We start from the raw sequence: 21,606 nt of genomic DNA, 5'->3' as shown, positions 1-21,606 counted from the left end.
TTAATATAATAATAAAACATATTTACAACTTTACACCATTTACAACTAAATATTTATAAAAGATTTTAAATACACGTTTATTGGGTGGGGACAGGAGAGTTAGAATATGAGTAGGGAATTGGATATTAATATCAGAGAGGTTGGATAGGAAATCAGGATAACAATCATTTATGGGGCATCCAAAAATAATATGGTTTAAATCTTCCTCATCTAGCTGACATTCGCAAATGGCAGAGTCCCGGACATGGATTCTGAACAGGTGAGAACCATTGCAGTAGTGCCCAATGCGCATTCTGCATATGGAGGATGTCTCAAACTTGTTCAGAATCACTTTGGAGTACCTACCTTCAGTTCTTCGTCTCATCGATTTTCGTCTATGTCATCGATTGCTTTTACCATTCCACAGTCTATGGCATGTGCACGTTCACTCTCTGGTCAAGTAGACAAATCCTTAGTCTATGGTTCGTTTGTTGTTTCTTGTTTTATATTTTGCTAGTCAATGTCAGAAGCTAAGAACGATCAAAAATACAAAAACCTGATTATTTTTAGTGGAATTGTGACATTTTAAAGTATAATTGAAGTTTTCCATAAGTTTTATTTTCGGTACAAAATACTTTTCCTTTTCTACATAAACATCTTTGTTTTGCCATTTTTTTATTTTACGTTCATCAGAACTGTTTTATTTTTTTAAACAGCTTTTACAATTTTTTTCTTGCTGAACCCACAGATTTCAATTAAAGTCATTGGCTGAACCTAATAAAATGGGAGATATGAAACCACCGGATTTTTCAAGTGAGTTTTTGCTCTAGAATTTTGGATCAACAATAAATTGAAATGTGCCCACGTAGAAAGGCATACACCTTACAAACAAAAAAAATCAAAATCAGTTTTATTTAAACTTAACATGGTATATATGGCAACGAGGTACCATTGAATTTTGTAAAATAATCACTTTTATTTTTTTAAAACAATAAAATTGACTTTATAGAGCTTTGGCCAAAAGTGTTTGTTGAATTACTCTAAAAAAACCAGCAAAATCATATAAAATACCCTACTACGTAGGCATAATTCATTTAACTATACTTCTCTCATTAACACTTCGTCATGGCTTACACCACACATAATATCATGTATTGATTTTCAGTTCTCAGATTCACACAGTTCCCTTCTGCTACTTAGACTTGATTTTTTTTAAATATAGCTACAATTAGATAATTGTATAAAAATTGTGCAATTTATTTATTTAATCAAAACTTTAACAAAACTGACAGAATATTGTGTGTTTTGGTGACTTTTTTTAAAGAATTTGTGAATCGTATTGTGGGAGAAATTTATCTTTGTATAACAAAAATGAACACGCATTTGCGGTCGCAGGCTCTATGGCATGGAACGCTCCCCCAGCAGAAATGCAAAACTGTGAGAATAAAATGATGTTTTGGAAAAAACTTAAAACCCACATGTTGTCTAAATCATTGTTATAAATCCGTACCATGTGATGACAAATTAAATTGTTTTACTTAAACTTTAAGTCAAGTTTAAATCAACATGAATAGAATGTCTTTGTAATGCGCCCCTGAGGTATTATATTATGAAAATGGCGCTTAAAAAATTGTTTTTTACATTAACGGCATAAATTGCCTTTAACATATATTGAACATAAATATGAAAAAAAATACATACATAACAAAAAATTATAAAATTGCATAACCATAACAATAGTAATAAGTAGGTTAATACACATAAGCAGCCAAAAATATTAACGAAATAAATACATAAATATGAAAAAACAAAAAAGGAAAACATTTTTAAATGTAAAGAAAAGTTTAAGAATAATATTGTGAGAGAAAAAAAGACATCAGACTCGATTTATAACTATCAAGTCCAGAACCAAATATATCAGCCTTGTCCTCATACTGATTGCCATATCTGTGGAGCCTAGGGATAGGCGAGTGCATGTGATAGTTGGTCCTAGAACTTGCAGAACAAAAGGGAGATCTGTGGCGGGTATGTCGACCAGGTACACGGAAACACACCAACTCCAGCAAATCTGGACAGTCAATTAATGAATTGATCACTTTACAAAGTAATATTAGGTCAGTTAGGATTCTTTTATCAGAAAGTCTTAAAAGATTTGCTGAAGATAACAATTGATTATAATTAAATAAAGCAGCTGGAACATGTAGTTTAAAATTAATATATTTTAGAAATTTCTTCTGAACGCGCTCGAGTGAATCAGAATGTACACTATAACGGGGTGACCAGACTTCTAACCAGGGAGCAATAAAGTGACTTGATTGGTGTGATATTTTTTAATTTGTCAGTAACCCTACAAATAAATCCCAACATACTTAGCTCCTCATTTGGAATCTTGTCAATATGTTTGATAAATGTAAGTTTATCATCAAAAATTACGCCAAGATCCCCAATGAAATCAATTCTTTCAATTGTTGCGTGGTTCAACAAATAGTCAATAATTAAAGGTGTCTTACTTTTAGAAAAGGAAATAACGTGCCATTTATCTAGATTGAGAAAAATATTATTTTTATTGCACCACATGTGAATTCTGTTGAGATTCATCTTCAGGGTATTGCAATCATCAGTATTATTTACATCTCTATAAAGTTTGAGGTCGTCAGCAAAAAGTAAATATTATAATCTATGTAATATTTGTTATCCATAATATTAAAAATAAAATGTTTTTTTTTGCACCATAATAGGCCAGCAGGCCTAATTATAGTGGTGAATTACAGCATAGAACATCCAGGCTTGAGAAAATCACATTACATTTTTGTGTTCTCACCGGGAATCGAACCTGGAACCTCTTGTGCGTGAGTAAAGTGTCTTAGACATTACACCACGGAGGCTGCCATATTTTTATGTATACAATTATATATTGTTTTATTACTTGTTAAATTTCAAAATTTTTATTTTACAGTTCCTTCTGACCATGTGTATACTAAACCAGAGAGAGCTATTAGAATTATTACTGACATGGCAAAATGGGAAAAGTCTGAAGCATATTCGGTAATCAGAATTATATTTTTGCATGTACATATCAATAAATTTGGTGCAGTGTATTTTATGTGTCATAAGTACTGTTGCGTAACTAATATTCTCATCCTTTTAATGTCTAATAATTTCAGGAATTGACCGGTTTCATACAGTCTATGAATGAAGCCGTCAAAGGGAAAAATCTATCATCGACATGTCATATTTCAGATGTGGCTAATGGCATAGTAGGCTTGCTTAATAGCCTGGACGAGTTTATAAAACAATGTCCTCCAGTTGAGCAACCACAACGATTTGGTAATACAGCATTTAGAACGTGGTTTAATCTTATCAAGGAAGTAAGAAATATTTTGATTTTATTAATTTTCCTATTTTCCTTTGATTAACTTTTAGTTTTGTGTACAACTTTGCTTCCTCTGTTTTTCTGCAGATGGTTTTAGTGGTACGTAGTGGTTGAAATAAATAGATCATACATGTCATGCAATAAACTTGGACATCTGTCAACATAACCTCATAGAAATATTAGTCGATTTGTGTCTGCATCATAAAGTTATTCTCAATTGAAAATGACAATTTACCAGCCAAATTCTCATAATTTGCGGGAGGTTTTAATTTTCTGTTTAAATGTGAAGAAATTTGCGGCTCATCGAATGCTCTCAAATGCTTATTTTGAGGATGCTATCAGTGAAATAACATGTCGTGAGTGGTTTCAACGCTTCAAGAATTATGATTTTCACACCTATCACAGCCATAGCGGAGGAAGATAGAAGATTTTCAAAGATGCAGAATTGGAGGCATTACTTGTTGAAGACTCGTGTCAAAGTCAAGATGAATTGGCACAATCATTGGGAGTGACTCAAAAAGCAATTTCAAAACCATGCAAATAATTCTGAAGCAAGAAAATTGGATGCCATATGCGACCGTAAAGCCGAGAGATGTTGAACTGTGTTTGTTTGCTTGAAAGGCGATAGAAGGGATTTTTGCATCGCATTGTTACTGGGGTCGAAAAGTGGATCCATTACGATAACCCCAAGCGCAGAAAATCATGGGAATTTCCCAGCCATGCTTCGACGTTGACGGCCAAACCGAATGTTCGCAGCTCTAAGATCATGCTCTGCATTTGGCGGGACCAGCTCGGTGTAGTGTATATGAGCTGTTAAAACCGAAAAAAACAATCATAGGTAATCATTATCTAACGCAATTAATGCATTTTAGCCGTCCATTGAAAGACAAACTAATGTAATTTTTCAGCATGATAATGCTCGACCCCACGTTGGGAATGTGGTCAAGACATACTTGGAAATGTTTAAATGGGAAGTCCTACCACACCCTCTGTATTCTCCAGACGTTACTTCCCCTGACTATCACTTGTTTTGATCAATGGCACACAGCCTGGCTGACCAGCACTTGCGGTCTAATGAAGAAGTAAAAAATTGGATCGATTCGTGGATTGCTTCAAAAGATAGCCAGTTTTTTCAACGCGAGATTCGTACTCTACCCGAAAGGTGGGAGAAAGGCTAGCGATGGACAATACTTTGAATCATATATGTATAACCAGTTTTTTACAATAAGGCCTCAAATTTCGGAAAAAAAAAACTGAAGCAAAGTTGTACTCCTAATATATCGTCGGTGATACTGCAATACTGCATAACTATCAATTGAATTTTTCCACAGGGAAACCTAAAAAGTGTTCTGCCATTATGTTATGATTTTAATTGTGCTGAATGGTGAATTTCAGAAGCTATTTAAATGTTTACACATACATGCTTTCTTATCAAAAATATTCTCCATCTCTGATATCTGTCTGATTTGATGTCTTTATTGTATTTTAGAGATCGTTGGACCTATTGCAAGAAGCACTTCCAATAGAATATCACAATGCGATAATTGAATTAAAAATATATCTGGAAGAAAGCTTTGGGAATTCAACAAGAATAGATTATGGAACAGGTCATGAAACATGTTTTGTTATGTTTTTATGCTGTCTTTACAAAATCGGAGCGCTGAAGCTCGATGATAAAGTAGCCACTGTTTGCAAGATTTTCAACCGGTAATGTGTTTTCCCATTTTCATAATAATTTGTATGATGATTATTTTTTTTTCCATTTATTTGATGAACAAAAGAGCTTGTACAAAAAAGTTAAATAAAACCACAAATTTTCACAAAAACGCAACCATTATTTAACTTTAAACTTTATTTGAATTAACTTTTTTTTATGCAATTGGCCCTAAATAGTTTATACCATCACTCTAACTGGTAAAACTCACAAATGGTTAAAAATTAGGCTAACGATATATATATATGTATTTTAGTATAGTTTTGTAAGAAAAATAATTTTTATGTGTACCATTTGTAATATATTTATTTACACTTATAAAACATGTCTCAACCCATATACGTTTCGAATTGCATTACAGCGTCCATCATCAGGGTTGATGTTGATGCGTCAACCCTGATGATGGATGCTGTAATGCTATTCGAAACGTATACGGGTTTGAGACATGTTTTATAAGTTGTAATGCGATCTGAAACGTGGGTAAAGAGTACGAATGTCACACGACATAACAACTCAGAAAAACTCATTGTGCATCTAAACGACTATGAAAATCTAAAAAAAAAACATCATGTCTCAACCTTCTTGTAATTAAAGTAAATATTTTCTAATAATTGTTTTATTTTGTTAGGTATCTCGAGTTAGCTCGAAATTTGCAAATAACATACCGAATGGAGCCAGCCGGAAGTCACGGTGTCTGGAGTTTGGATGATTACCAATTTATGCCATTCATTTGGGGAAGTTCTCAACTAATAGGTAATTATAATATGTACATACCTTTTTTATTCCAGATTTTTGTTAGATATATACTTATAGGAATAATTTACTACTTTTAGCTGGTTTAAAAAATAATCTAAATATGTTATGATTGTCAATTTTTTTGTTATTGTTATCAAAAACATGTTTCACTTTGCGGTATAACATTTTACACTTATATGTTTATAAATTTGTATAAACCACTTTAATTTTGAGTTACACCTCGAAACCGGTCGAAGTGTAACTCAAAATTAATGTGGTTTATACAAATTTATAAGCATATAAGTGACATTTTTTTAGTTTGTGTAGTCATTAATTTGAAAAACAGTATTGTTTTATTGAATTTACTTTTTAGGACATCCTATAATTCAACCACATAAATTTCTTGACGAAGGAGTTCTTGATAAATTTGGAAAGGATTTCATGTTCTTATCTTGCATAGAGTACATAAACCAAGTCAAAACGGGTCCATTTGCGGAACACTCAAATCAACTGTGGGGAATAAGCGCAGTGCCCAGTTGGATTAAAATTAACCAAGGATTGATAAAAATGTACAAAAAAGAAGTAAGTTAGCATTAATTTGTTTTTACTCCCGGGAGATATCTGTAAATCCAAAAAAAAATGGTGGAAAAATGAATTTTAAAAAAATCTTATTCCGCAATGCAATATTGTTACTCAAATATAATATTATAAATTTTTAAAATGCGTATAAATTTATGTAATAATGATTTCGACTGTAATAAGAATCAGGTTGTGGTCCCTTGGCTAGTGTTGTGGACTTATGGATCAGAGGTCCGAGGTTTGAACCCCACTCTTCCTTAAATGACTACTATTTTCTAATAGTGAGTTTTTTACAACTCGTTGAAAATAGCCCCAAAATTAAGTTATTTTTATAATCATAAGAATGCAAATATTTCTTTTTCTATTTAAAATAAAAAATAATATTTTTTCCCAATGTTTTTAATAGCGCATATAAGTATGTAATACATATGCAGGTATACTGTACAAATACCATACCATTTTTAAGTCAAGGTTCTATTTAACATCTGTTTTTTCATAAATTCATTGATATGTGTATCTTCATGACATTCAAATTAATTATCTTATTCAAACCACCATGTATAATAATATAATGTTAAATAGACATACACCACAGAAACATAAAAATGCATTCAGATTAAAATTAATAGACAAACACCTTTATTATCAAATGAATGGTCACATGATTAATAAAATATGATATATTATTATATATATAGACAATATATTATAAATAAAGAATCAGTAATGTGGCAGCTAAATAATTAAATATGTATTGTGAATTTAAAAAAATATTCTGGATAAAATGTAAAAAAAAGCTTTATAAATAATATTGCTATGTCAATTTTTAAAACTATGACTTATTTGAATGTATATTGTAAAAGTAAGGGGTATTTTGTTTTCAGGTTATAGGAAAGTTTCCTGTTGCACAACACATGCTTTTCGGATCTCTTCTTCCCATTCGACCGATGACAAAAAATTTCTGATCAAAAAATTAGATGTCTCAGACACACTAATTAAGTATTATTATTACTCAAATATTCAATGTTTTTGTGATTCATTTGTCTTACCTGATGTGTGATGATAACTTAAAATTATTATATATTTCAAATTGATTGTTGCTTGATTTTATTTATAACACGGCATAAAAATAACCTTCATAAAACATTACCATTAGAGATGTGTCATAGTAAAATAAATATATTTGCCGGGATTACTACTTTACGTCACTCCCTATTATGTACACAAGAACTATTTTATCTTTTACATAGTGGAAAACGTTAATGTAAATATATGTTTTAAATTTATGTACAAATTGTATTTTATTTTATTAAAATAAACAGCACTTAGTGCCTTTTACATATTAGTTACAAATACAGTTAAATATACATATATGTAAGTATAATTATAAGTAATATAAAGCATTTAAAACAAAATTATTGATTTACAAATTAAGAAAGTCTAAAAAGGGTAAACAATATAAAAAAAATATTACCAGTTATAAAATTATTGATAAAAAATAATAATTTGGTAATAGAAATATTTTGAACCAGGAAAAAAAACCAAGAAAACAATTTTGAATAACACTAAATGATAAAAAAAATATATTATATGTATTATTATTTAAAACTAATACTTATGTAAATAGTATATATCTATATATAAGAATATACAATGATATAAACAAAAACAATAAAAAGAAAGATTTTGTACTTATAAATAAAATCAAGAAAAGAAACGAAACGAAAAAATAAAAAAAACACCAACAAAGAACTTTAAACAATTTTGAACAATGCTAAATGGTAAAAATAAATAAATTGTTATCTAGAACTATTAGGTACCTACTATGAGGCAGAGGCAAATGCTCCTTATAATCGATTACTTGCAGCTTACCATATTTTTTTGACATTGAAAGTAATGTTTTATGTTACTGTATTATTAGGAAACAACACATCACCAAAAAAATATATTACTTTTCTTGGGTAAGTAAATTTATATCATATTTCTTTATTCCATACAGCTACCAGTTGCGCCTCTATTGGCCAAAATTATTACTACTGGATTACACGAGATTACTCGGCTGACTTAAAAACACTAATTCAAATATGTCTTTAAACCTTAAAATTTTAGAATCTTGTTCGAAAAATTACACTTGCGATTACAGTAAAATCTTGCAGCTTTCATTAATGCAATTTAGTCTTTCAATACTTCTTCATAAGGGCTAGTATTCTTTAAAATATATCAATTTGACTTACGTCTCAGTCTAATGGAGGTGATAATATACGCACTCATGTGTGAGAAAGAGATAACGAATATATTTTGTATGTCTTAACACGGAAGTTACAATAATAAGTAATTGAGGATACTTATGTTTCGGTGGTTTGAAAGTAAATTTGCTTTAAAATAAATTAATATTTTGATATTTTAATCGAAACGAATTGATATTTTAATCCATAATAGAGTATAAATCCTTTAGTGGGTTTTAAAAAACAAAGATTCGCTAATTGTTTTTTAATTGTAATTCGTTTTTGTGCATACGATGACAGTTGAATATTGTAGGTTATTCTTCAAGTATCCATTTAAAGTTTAAAAATTAAGTTAGAGTTATGATAAAATCGTTACTAGTGTATAGTGTTAAGAATAAATATATGTGAAGAATTATAAAATGTATAACTTATGTCGTTTTGTGAATAATAATGTGCTATAAAAGTCGATGAAACAATGATTCTTAATATGTAATTTATGTTTTGTTTGGTGAACTATCGTACTCGGTAAGGAATACTTTTAAATTATTTAGTTTTTATCTCATTTATTAAAAAATAGTGTTTTATTTCAAGACAAGTTATAATAGTCAGACTTAAACAAAGATGCACCTGTACGCTAATGAATTATCCAGTTTTATTAATTACTTTTTCTTGCTTGGTCCAAAACACGAAATAGCTGCGCGGATGGGTCGTTGCTTTCTAATGACGAAGGCGGCGGTTCGAGTCCTAGGGAGTTCCAATTTTTTTTTTGCAATCATGTTTTTTTAAATTGTATTTTTTAAATCAAATGTTTGTGCTACATTAGAAAATATTTTTACTGAAACCAGCCATTTAATATGGATTATTTATCAAATATAAAATAGACTCGTTTTTTATATGCCATACCTACCGCTATGGACATTTTATCAGAATTTTCGTAGCTTACCAATTTAAAAACTCATTGCTTGCACTGCTATGAGGGCGGATTGAAAATGAAGCAACCTAAGTAGGAAAAAATTTTTTTTTTCATAAATATTTATTTCTCAACATAGTCTCCTTTTATTTATTTATTTATTGACATTATATTACATACACAAAATTATACTTTATACAAAGTTGCTTTGACTGCATAACTAGGGTTATTTACCCCGTTCTAAGACAGTTAAAAAAATATGAAAAACAGTAATCAATTTATAGAAACAGTTATAAAGATAGAGGAAAAAGTTAAAACAAAGTAAAAAATACAGTTAAAACATGGTAAAAAATGTAGTAAAAATTTAGTAAAAACATAGTAAAAATGTGGTAAGAACATAGTAAAAATGTAGCAAAAAAAACGAAGCAAAAACAAAGTAATAAATGTAGACGACACACTTAGCAAGATGATATTCCAACTTTTTTATACCATCTGAATAATACGATTTCGGGAACCTCTCAAAATACGCGTTAGTTTCGGTAATCAACATGTACATTTAAAAAAAAAAAAAGAAATTGCCGGCCTTGACGAGATGCAACTGGGTCGCCTAGCCTCTACTGCCTTATAACCAGTGGACGGGGCTGTGCACTCTAGTGACTACAGCGGAACCACAACAAGACGCCGGTAGCGCGTTAGCTACAGGTGGACATTAGATTTTTCAAAAGCCTCTATTGTAGAGGTTAGTCAGCAGGTAGGAAAGAAATATGAAAGTGAATTACGGAAAATACCCAGATCAATTAAGAAAAAAAAATTTTTTGATTTTTCTCTTGTAACTGGCATGAATCGACCCGTGAACCCAATTTCACAGTTGGGCATCTAACCAACTGTGCCTGTTCTTAATATAGTAAAACAGTGTATGTATGTATGTATATATGTATGTATGTATGTATATATGTATGTATGTATGTATATATGTATGTATGTATATATATGTATGTATATATGTATGTATGTATATATGTATGTATATATGTATATATGTATGTATATATGTATGTATGTATATATGTATGTGTGTATGTATGTATATGTGTGTGTGTGTGTATGTGTGCATGTATATGTATAATGTTTCTATTTGTTTTTATATGCAACATTTTTATTTGATTTTCAATATGTATTTTCTTTAATTTTAATATAGAATAAATAAAATAATTAGTTTGAGACCCCTGAAACATTATATATACAAGCAGTCATACTCGCTACCTAGATGGGTTCATGCTCATTCGGTTGTACATAGGAAGTGCGTACTACTGACTTTGCAAAAATAACTGATGAATCGGATATTTAGTCTGTTTGTAGAATATACTCATATAAATGTATTTTTATTTTTGCAGAATTTGTGTGCCTATGTAAGATTTACAAACCTAAAATGCATCTCTTTTTTACTACTTTTCTTCTATACTTCACTCTTTTACTGTAAATCTTTTATTCTTTTTTTTTTACTATACATTACTTTTACTAAGTTTAACTATAAAAATTAACCATGTTTTCTTTATATTATATAACTTTAATTTTGTACAAATTGGCTACGACCGTTAGTTGTAATAATAAATAAATAAATTCAAAATGTTCTTCAAAGCTTGTAGTATTTTTATTATTGTCAGTTAATTTTCTGTGATAGTAAAAAGGAAAACAATATTAGTAAAAATGAGGCACATTTTATTGTTGTTGTATTATTTTTAATATTTAGAAAATAAAAGTATTGCATAATTTGAAACGAAATGAGTAAATAGCAGAAAATATTAAATATCCAAGTCATCATCAGGATCTTCTTCATCCCAATCATCAGCTGCATCGTGCTGGTAGATCACTTTACCTTCTCTCTTAAGTTCCGTGTACGGAAGAACCATTCCATCCTTCACTGCCTTAGCGGAGCCTTCTATTGATATCTTGAACGAAGCAACATCTTCTGGAAGACATGTCTTGTTTCTCACGATTTCTAATTTGTCTTTATTTACTTTACTACTCATCCATTTACCTTCAGAATTATCAAAATATATTTCTTCGACGTATTGTTTCACCTTTCCACCATGTAACTTGGTTTTTATATCCAAATAGTGTTTCATAGATGGCGAGAGACTAACCGCTATGTATGTCTGTGAAATATGTCTCAAATGACTTATCATTTTGTTGCTGTATAATAAACAATCATTGTGCATCACCAGAACTATGTTCTTGATCAATTTGTTTTTATTTAAATCTTGAACTATTCTTAAAAATGCATTCCACCCAATTATTGCTGATAATTGATTAACGGAATCTATCACGATGGTGCTGTTTTCTTTACAGTTTAGAAGACTTTTTGATGAAAATTCAAACCAATCTTTTGAATTTTTATGGTAAATACATTGTCGGTATTCATTTAACGGAAGTAGATTTTTCCATTTCTCGGGCGTTTTTTCGGTGCACAAAATATTGCATGTACTGCTATTCAATTTGGTGAATACATATTTAATTATGCTGCTTACATTGACTTTTATACAATCTTCGATTGTTATAATTCCGGAAAAATACTCTGACATACTTAAAAAATACTAGCAAAGCTAATGCGCACACCTTTTATTAATTATCAGTTTTTAGTTTGTTTAAATTATAAATCAATCCTTGTTTATTATCGGTTTTAAAAAAGTGCCATGGTCAAGAACGTCAAGACGCTAAGAGGCATGGCGTAAATTACGAATTTTGACTTTTGACAATGACAGTTGACAGTTATATGGATGACAGTAGTGCGATAATCTTTGGTAGTGCGTTCAAAAACTAACAAACACCATAAATTTCCTAGATTTTAATGGCCGTTTATCACGGGGGAAAAATGAATATGAAAAAAGAATGTTTAGTTTAATAAGGTAGTTTGTGGTTATTTGAGATAGTGGTGAGGTTGAGAGGATGGGATCTGATTATTTTGGAGTGGCCAGAACATCCGAATTGAGATGTGAAAAGGCCATGAAAAACGAAGAAGAAGATTATCTCGGAGGCTACAAAAATCAAGTTCCGCGTTCGCGCATATGAATAGACGGAATCTGTCCATCTTTCCGCTAACGAGGAAGCGAGAACATCCGTCGAATGGAAACTTAAGATTTAACGGAAATGGAAAGTTACTTCGCCATTTGATCTCTATTTGTATTCCCTGATATAATAATGCAATTAAGATTATAACTAAATGAATTTAAAGCCCAAAATAAAATAAAGAAAACTTAAATCTATTCTAAAAACGTGTAAATTGGAAGATAATTGAAAATGCTTAAATGTTGTATGTACCTATGTTTATTAAACTAGAATATAGGAGTAATCTTAGAGCTAGTTACAAACATGAGAGGAAAAAAAATACCAACAGATCTAGGTCCTTAACTAATGCAGTTCGTAATTGTCATTCTTCACTTATATCTTAATTCTAACACAATGTTACCGATGGTTTCACTTATGTGGAGAGATGACGGGTGGTGATCCGGATGCTGTGTTTGGACAAACACATGCTTGGCGATGTCCTGGGCGGAAATCTGCCATGGATAGAGACTTGGGTGGGATTCAGTCCCGTTGCGTTGGTGATGACGACAGCCAGCTGGAAGACTGGCCGGCCGTGGTTTGGGCACATGCGCTGGCGGTGCAGGAAACTGGCGTTGTTTTGGAGGACGATGGATGTCCTGAATGTAGAGGGACCTTCGTGGCTAGAGGGCGGCTTCCAATGACCCTCGTGAAGCAGTCGGATTCCACGAGGGTTGTTGCGTAGCGCTGGCTACCCTGTACACTAACTTCACTTCGACTCCCACGCTACATCGTCTCCGCGACCGAGGGTACGATCGCGTAGACCCGACTCACTTTCCCGACTGTCCTTCCCAACTCTTTTCCGACTGTCTTGTTTCCAGGGGCTGGGGTAGTTTTATAGAACACCCGAGCAGGTCTTTGTTCCTTCTCCCTCTCACTTATAACTTTTATCAGCTGTCTATTTCCAAGACTAACTTATGACTACTTCGTAATATTATAATCTAAAGTTATGATGTTTTGCATATTATTATCTACGAGCTGAACCCGGCAATGCTTTGCTATTGCTAGATTTGAGTTCTTGCTAAATAGATTAAATGAACACAATCGAAAGTCTGAAAACAATTATTGTATTTAGTCCAAATTAGATATGTACGGATAGATTATTATATTTGTCTTTCGGTTTAGATAAATTATGAAGACAGAGAATTTCGATAAATAGGTGTTCGAACATTGTTTTCCTGTCACTGTCTTGAAGTTGTCTCCCGATACTGTGCGAAATAGACAACTGCGTGTCAGACCTTTTGTTAAAATAAGCAAAATCGATGTTTTGTTGTACCGTTTTCCACACCTCAAAACTGAACAGATTTTGTTATTTTTTAGACAGAGTATCAGAATAAAATTTTCGGTATCGGTATGTTTTGCATTTTTCAAAAATAGTTATATTTATATACCGTGCGCCGTGTTCCCAAATACAGCAAGTATAAAAGTAAAAGTTGGCGCGTTCGCCTACCGGGGTCCTAGGTTCGATTCCTGGCAAGGTGAATGTAAAATATTGATTTTAAACTAGATTCTACGCTGTTATGTTTTATGGTTCCTGGACCGAAACTTGAAGCGTAAGAAAGTTGTCCTAGAATAGAAAACAAAAGAATGTACTATAAGGTAATTTATTAATTCGTATTGAAATATTTTAAAATATCACCGCGTTTTTTCCAAATACAAACAAAGGTTGATTCAATTGTGAATAATGAAAATATCATTAATTTACCATTAATTGCTAATACCATTAATTGCTGATATTTTTGTTAATTATTTAGAAAATTTAATTTTTGATTGTAAATCTCCTTTATTAAATAATGTTTTATTGTGGAGAAGATATGTTGATGACGTCATCTGTATATGGATTGGATCAGATCGTCAATTAGACTCATTTTTAAATTTATTAAATTCCTTCCATCAGAAAATACAATTTACTTTAGAAATTGAATCAAATTCACAACTTAATTTTTTAGATTTAACTTTAATTAATACAAAAAATAAAATTGAATTTAAAATATTTAGAAAACCGACATATACAGATGCGGTCATCCATAAATCTTCTAATCATCCTTTATCACATAAACACTCCGCTTTCCATTCTATGATACATCGCCTTACTTCAATACCACTAAATAAAAATAATTTTGACTTAGAATTAAATACTATAAAGAGTATTGCTTTCAATAATGGGTATGAACTAAATTTAATTGACAATATTTTGAATAAAAAACTTAAATTAAACTATAGGAAAAAATACTTATACAGTTCCCAAAATATTTCCAATAAAAATGAGAACTGGCGTAGAATTTTGTACATTAATTCATTTTCTAATAATATAGCACAAATTTTACCTAACAATATTAGGCCAGCTTTTTATACTAATAATAACATAGGTAAAATATTAACAAATTGTAAAGATAAGGATGATAAATTAAATCATTCGGGAATTTATAAATTAAATTGTTTAAATTGCCCAAATTTCTATATTGGAAAAACTTCACGTAAATTTAAAGTTAGAATCAAAGAACATATAAGATGTCTGAGTAATAATAATTTTTCAGAATTCGCAAATCATCTTATATTCGAAAACCATGAATTTAATCATAAAACGTGTGTTGAAATTTTGCATGTCAATAAAAATGGTTTACGTTTAGATAATTTAGAACGATTAGAAATTAGTAAAGCCATTAATCAAAAACTTCAAATAATAAATAATCAATTAAATTTAACTTCGAGTCCTCTTTTAAAACTATTCCCGTTATGATTTATTTTATCTTCTTTCTCTCTCTTTCTTTCAATTTTCTGTCTCTTTCATACAATATTTTATTATATAAATAGCAACGCGTGTAATTATAAGTTAGTTCACCCAACTTCAACCCAAGTAAACTCAGTCATATGAAGGAGCAGGGGGTCTAATTAGACCCGGTACTCCGCAAGCCATTAGATATTAGATATAAGTTAGTTAAATTCCTGACGATGAGGTAGTAACCTCGAAACCGGTCGAAGTGTAATTTAAAAAAAAATTAAGTGGTTTATACAAATTTATAAACAAATAAATGTAAAATGTCATACCACAAAGTGAAAAATGTTTTTGATAACAATAATAAATGAAAATATCTGCTTATTTTACAGGGAAAAAAGGTTATAATGCATTAATATTTTATGCAGGTATGTATACAAGTAGTAGCTTGTATCACGTTCAGAATGTTCAGATGCACAATGAGTTTTTCTGGGTTGTCGGAAACACTAGTCACAGACTAAAGATATATTGACACTAGTTATCTGTCAATTCATGAACGATAATCTCTGCGTGAACTAACTTAACCTAATATAAACTGACATGTGTAGTGGAATAATCAATAAGATATTTTCTTTATAATATTTAATGATGTCTTTGTCAGAGTTTTATTTCGAAAGATATTTTACCACTAAGAATATAATCCACGCGCAATTTTTATACTATTGAATCAGTGTTGTAAACATGAACATCGTGTCATCGTCATATTTATAGCCTTATTTTGATACCGGCCGCCTAAATTCTGTTTACTGTTTAGTATAATTATTTATAGAAAGAGTTTACATTTATTCCTGTTGCGCAATAAAAAAATGCTCAGTCCTGAAGTATGGCACTTCCCACCACCGAAGTCGGGAATAAGTATTCGGAATAACGTTTTAGAAGCGAATTTCTACAGGGAAATTCACGACCAGAATTTCTTTCACGACGTTAGTTTTCAATACTTCACAGAATAATCGTAAATAAAATTAGTTTTGAATCATTTTCAAACTAAACTATTTTTACAGATATTTGTATTATGCGCTGATACGAAACAAGATATACCTCCACAATTAAAGGAGCACTTTGATGATTCAACTTATTATAAAATAACCGATTGCAATTTGAGCGAAATACTGACAATTGAATTTGTTGAAGGTTATGTACAAAAAGGTAATGCAATTATCTAATACAGTAAATATATTTTTTTCTGCTTTAAAGTGGTAATATTTGTTCTTATTAAAAGTTAATAACTTCAATTCTAGGTGTATTTTCATGTTTGAGTATCGGAACAGATGCAAATATTGAAAATGTTGTAACTGCCACTTCACGGGACGGATTAACTTTAGTTCTTGATAAACAAGCTTACCAGAGTTTAGGAATTCAGGGGAAACCATTGGGCAAGGCCAGCAGCGGGACATATTGTAAGTCATTTGAAACATTGTGGTTTTACATATAGCCAAGTATTAAACTTTTCCAATATGAATATAAATTGCAGGAAAAAATGCCTTGTGTCAAGCAACCAGGAAAATTAGAAGATCTGGCACTCTCCGGAGTGGCAGACTGGGTCGCTAAAATTGGAGAAGGTCTTATGCCTTCCATCACCAACATTTCCCAAGGAAATTCTAAACAAGCAACTGAGCTGTTGGAATCCAGTGTTTTATGCTTGAAAGAACTCCTTGATGTTAACATGCCATGGATGTTGTACGATAAATTTGCGGATGAAGTTTTCAGATCGATCTCTGAATTGATAGAAAAAACCAAGGCATCTATGGGCTTTCGTGGATCTATGACAAAGTTCATAAGCAAAATGAATGTAGCTGTACGCTTGACTGAGGTTTTATTAACCAAAAATTTAACAAGGCTAAATTTGGACGAAGTTCCAAAAATGATGCGTCACATATTTTATGTTAAATTTTCAAATTTAAGAGGGTTAAGAGTACTTAACTTAGGTTCACTTTCTGGGGGTTGGAAGACTGCCGATATGGAGCCTACTATAATTTTAGGCTTAAAGGCCCTTAATAAGTTAATGGATCTCACAATTAATTATGACTGCACTAATAACATTCTGGAAGCCATATGCAATAATTGCCCAAATTTGCGTTCTTTGGATGTAACTAGTTCCAAAAGTATCTCAAACCAAAGCGTAGATTATATGATACAATGTCCAGAGCTTCGTCGAGTACAGCTCTATAGAACTGGCGTTACCATAGAGGGTTTTACAAAATTACTTCTAAACTGTTCCAAATTGCAAGACCTTGGAAGGTGTGACGAATTGGGTCGTGTTCTAGAATATATAGATTTAACTAATTCTCAAGCGGGTCCTTTTGCGTTGACTAAGTATGTCAGTAGATTCGCAACTTCTGAACATTTGCAGCTTCTTGTGAATCTCTGTCCTATGTTATATTCTGTGTCAGTTTTTCATAATTCTTTACTTAGCGATTTAACCATTTTGATAGGTTTACCCGAATTGAGAGAATTGAAACTTTTGTCTTGCGACTTTTTTGCCGATCAGATTAAACAAGTTTTAGAGGTAAAGGGAGGCAATATAGTAAGCTTGCATTTAGAACATGTGGACCAATTAGATTTGAATGCTCTAATGTACATAAGTAGGTTCTGTCCCTGCCTAGAAAGCTTAACACTGTATAATTGTGTTTTGGTTCAGCATACTTCATTATTTACTCGTCATATTGACTGGGCTCCATTCTTTAATCTTGAAAAACTCACATTTGTGTGTGAAGGAACTGATGAGCAGATGCAATTCTTACTAGGCAATTGTGTAAACATTAAATTCATACATTTGGGAACTGCGTGCATAACTTCAGATAGGCTGTTCGATAAAGTATTGGAGAAAAACCCATTTTTGTTTTTAGAGGAACTACGTATTTTGCAATCCGATGATGTAACTATGACAACAGTGAGCCGATTACTGAATTCTTGCGGACAGTTGCGGGTTTTAACAGAGCTTGAATGTTGGAAAGGACTAACAGATAGTGATATAGAATATATAAGAAATTATATTAAAGTTAATAATCTAGATTTGGATATAAGTCCATTACGCCAATATGCGTCCTAAACCTATTTACATCACAACAATTATTAGCATTAAAAAAGTTATTTCTTAAATTATGTCCTCTGTCAAAGTTTTTAATTAGTTTTAATATTTGATATGGATAACTTATATATCACCATTATTGTAATATAATACCTTAAAGGCGCTTTTTCTATGAATATTGATTTTAATTTGACTTAAAATTGAAGTAAAACAATTTATTTTGTCATCACATGGTACGGATTTATTCAAATGATCTAGAGAATAGATGGGTTTTAATATTTTTTCAAAAATCACCTCACTCTCACAGTTAAGCACTTCTGCTGGGAAAGCATTACATGTCAAAGGGCCTGCGACTGCAAATGCGCAGTCACCGAATTTAGTGCACTGGTTGCACACAGGTATAATGACTTTTGAGTTGTATTATGCAGCAAACACTTTCGGATAATAGAGCATCTTGTTTCAATCCTTCAGTGTTATACTTTTTAGTTGATAATAGATCCATGATGCCTAAAATAATAATTTTAAAATATTACAGTAGTAGTTTTAATGCAGCGAGGAAGTTCAGAGCTACAGGAAATTATATATAAAAAATGTTTTCTTGTGTCCAGTAAAAATTAGAGCATTTAATTATATGCAAAGTTTCTCAAAAATGTATGAAAAATGACCATTTTTGTCTACTACTACTAATCCTACTAATCAACCATTTAGTGTTGTGATACATTTTCGGTTTATGGGAAGCCAATCCATTAATCAGCATAACTCACCGAAGAGAACTTGTGATTTCACAGGCGGAGTAATTTCAAAATTATAAAAATCATAGTGCTGATAATACGATACATAATGTATATTTTTTTGAAATCGCCTTAGTTTGATAGTCTATTAACAAATATTTTTTTTTTTAAACCACTGAACTTCCTCATTAAGATGTGATGAAAGGAATTAATCTATTTGAGGCTTTTTTAAAAACTTGTTTAAGAAAATCGGTAACTATAAAATATTTTTTTGTAATGGGTTTGAAAAAGTCTATAACAAAATTGGAAAATTTACAGATATAAATATCAATCTCAATGCAGAATGTTTTAAATCGCAGAAGAAATTTTACAAGCATGTTTATGATCGGTTACATTTTTTTGAAAAATTCAACCTTATAATCAAATGGGAGCCACATGAGGATTCAATATGCCCATCGTCTATCGCAAAATATTTTGACAATCGAGGGCTCCAAGTTGAAGTCTGCACTCCGAGATTGGCTACAAAGAGACAACATGTGAAGTTTATACCCAAGCCTGATGAAGAAAACTTAACCGAAGTTATAGAATGGATGGGAATGGTTGCCATTGGAGGAGATTTTAGCCCAGAAAATAATTTTCTCAGTTCCTATGAATGTGACGCTACATGTGGTGGGGAAGGGTTCATAACAGCTTACCATATTTCTGGATTTTTCAGTCCATTGTTTGTGTTGAAGTTGCGGGACATAATTAGGTTAGTATTTTATTATTAATTATTATTATGATTAAGGATACATACCCATATAACAACTTTATGGCTGCAACAATACTGCAGTTTATTTTTATGACAGGCAGGGTCTTATTAGATTTCCTTATACCAGATTTATATTAAGAAATAACTATACCTGGTTTAACTATTTATAACCGATATAAAAAAAACTTATAAAAATATTTATTATCTGGAATAACAAATTCACAGGTTATTTCATGCTTAATTTTTTTAAACAGTCAACACTGATATGTGTGCGTGCGCAGTAACTTTTATAACAACAAAAAACAAACGTCAAAGTCAAATCGAGACTACTGTCAGTGTAATAGAGAATATGGAGAAAACCGTTAGAAAAAGAAATCAAAATTGGGAAGAAGAGGAGAAGGTAAAAATGAGTCCTTTAGTTTATTTGTGTTTCTTTTTTATCGCAATTAATTAAAACGCATACAAACACAACATTTCAGCTATTATTAAAAATCTCTTGAATCGCATTGAGGTCGCAGGACTTCAAAATTGTTTGAAATTGAAAAAAAATCCGATAAACTATCCATTTTGATTACCGAAATATATGACTTTTGACAGATCGCGTGCTTTTTCCTGTTATACCACATAATGTGCAGGTATAAGTTTCTATGGTCGCTATCGCAGAATTAAACTGAGTTTAACTCTATGCGAGGTTTTAAGTAATACTTTTTGCTATACCATCATTATTCTACCACTATTCGCAAGCTTAACTTTATACCCGATTTATAAGTAAGGCCCTTAATGTATTGCATTGATATGAACCTATGAATCTGTAGTAAAAATAGCACTATAAGCAATAAATAAATATTACTTTAGAGCATTTTTTAAATAATCAAATTAATAATGCTTAGTGTTGTGAGCTGATAATGGGCAATGTTGCATTTTCGCTAATAATTTTAGCATAATGTAATAAAAATAAAACAACTTTGTTTTGAACCATTTATTTTATATTTTACAAGCTGAACCCGGCAATGCCTTGCTATTGCTAGATTTGAGTACATACTCGTGTATATATATATATATTAAATGAACACAATCGAAAGTTTGATATGAATTATTGTATTTAGTTCAAATTAGATATGTACATTACATTATTTTTGTGTTTTGGACTACATGAAGTGTGAGGATATGCAGTGATAAGGAATTTTGATAAATAGGTGTTTAAACATTGTTTTCCTGTCACTGTCTTGAAGATGGCTCCCCTATGCTATGTGAAAAAGACAGCTGCATTTCAGACCTTTTATGTCTAACTAAAATAGACAAAATCGACGTTTCCACACCTCAAAACTGAACCGATTTTGTTATTTTTTAAAACAGTATCGGAATGAAATTTTTTGTATAGGTACGTTTTGTGTGGGTAGATATTATAGGAAATTTAAGGAAATAATCTGATTAGGATCCATAAAAAAATTAATGTAGTTTGTAAACGTTCAAAAACAAACTTTTTTTATGCACAAAAAAATAACATCCTTCCATTTTTTTGTAAATGTATTCTAGGCGAATGCAGCCCCAGTGAAGGATAAAAAAAACATTTACGCTCCTAACATTCTTCGTATTTAATAAATTAAAGATTTTAAGAGCTATAAATATGGCAATGACATAGAGCTACATTTCGCTGAAAACCACACGTAAATCAGTCCAGTAGTTATGCAATCTATAGAGGA

At 31.1% G+C, this 21,606-nt stretch overlaps 3 protein-coding genes across 5 annotated transcripts; 2 read left to right on the top strand and 1 right to left on the bottom strand.

Moving 5' to 3' along the window:
• Positions 1 to 450: 450 nt before the first annotated feature.
• LOC148272931 (serine/threonine-protein phosphatase 2A activator-like) lies at positions 451 to 7,474 on the top strand. 2 transcript variants are annotated; one of them, XM_088239365.1, is made up of 8 exons: positions 451 to 603; positions 728 to 792; positions 2,936 to 3,024; positions 3,144 to 3,347; positions 4,842 to 5,059; positions 5,695 to 5,819; positions 6,175 to 6,383; positions 7,265 to 7,474. In XM_088239365.1, the coding sequence occupies exons 2-8, from the start codon at positions 762 to 764 to the stop codon at positions 7,343 to 7,345; spliced, it is 957 nt and encodes a 318-aa protein (XP_088095491.1). In that variant the 5' UTR covers positions 451 to 603; positions 728 to 761; the 3' UTR covers positions 7,346 to 7,474. The 2 variants fall into 2 exon arrangements, with proteins under 2 accessions (XP_088095491.1, XP_088095492.1); XM_088239366.1 differs by lacking the exon at positions 728 to 792 and having other exon boundaries at positions 454 to 603.
• Positions 7,475 to 11,232: 3,758 nt separating this feature from the next.
• Elp5 (Elongator complex protein 5) lies at positions 11,233 to 12,301 on the bottom strand. Its single transcript, XM_088239370.1, has one exon. It carries the CDS (start codon positions 12,095 to 12,097, stop codon positions 11,318 to 11,320), a length of 780 nt encoding a protein of 259 aa, XP_088095496.1. The 5' UTR covers positions 12,098 to 12,301; the 3' UTR covers positions 11,233 to 11,317.
• Positions 12,302 to 15,879: 3,578 nt separating this feature from the next.
• LOC148272929 (ribonuclease P protein subunit p40-like) lies at positions 15,880 to 21,606 on the top strand. Of its 2 annotated transcripts, XM_088239381.1 has the most exons (4): positions 15,880 to 16,316; positions 16,395 to 16,539; positions 16,632 to 16,790; positions 19,471 to 21,606. In XM_088239381.1, the coding sequence occupies exons 1-4, from the start codon at positions 16,200 to 16,202 to the stop codon at positions 19,920 to 19,922; spliced, it is 873 nt and encodes a 290-aa protein (XP_088095507.1). In that variant the 5' UTR covers positions 15,880 to 16,199; the 3' UTR covers positions 19,923 to 21,606. The 2 variants fall into 2 exon arrangements, with proteins under 2 accessions (XP_088095507.1, XP_088095506.1); XM_088239380.1 differs by lacking the exons at positions 15,880 to 16,316; positions 16,395 to 16,539 and having other exon boundaries at positions 16,653 to 16,790; positions 16,865 to 19,903.

The sequence above is a fragment of the Micrasema longulum genome, unplaced genomic scaffold, assembly GCF_059751315.1.
Source record: "Micrasema longulum isolate JH-2025_06_02 unplaced genomic scaffold, ASM5975131v1 h1tg002145l, whole genome shotgun sequence".
Lineage (NCBI taxonomy): Eukaryota > Metazoa > Arthropoda > Insecta > Trichoptera > Brachycentridae > Micrasema > Micrasema longulum.
Note: the sequence above shows the minus strand (reverse complement) of the source record. Positions and strands in the feature narration are given on the sequence as shown.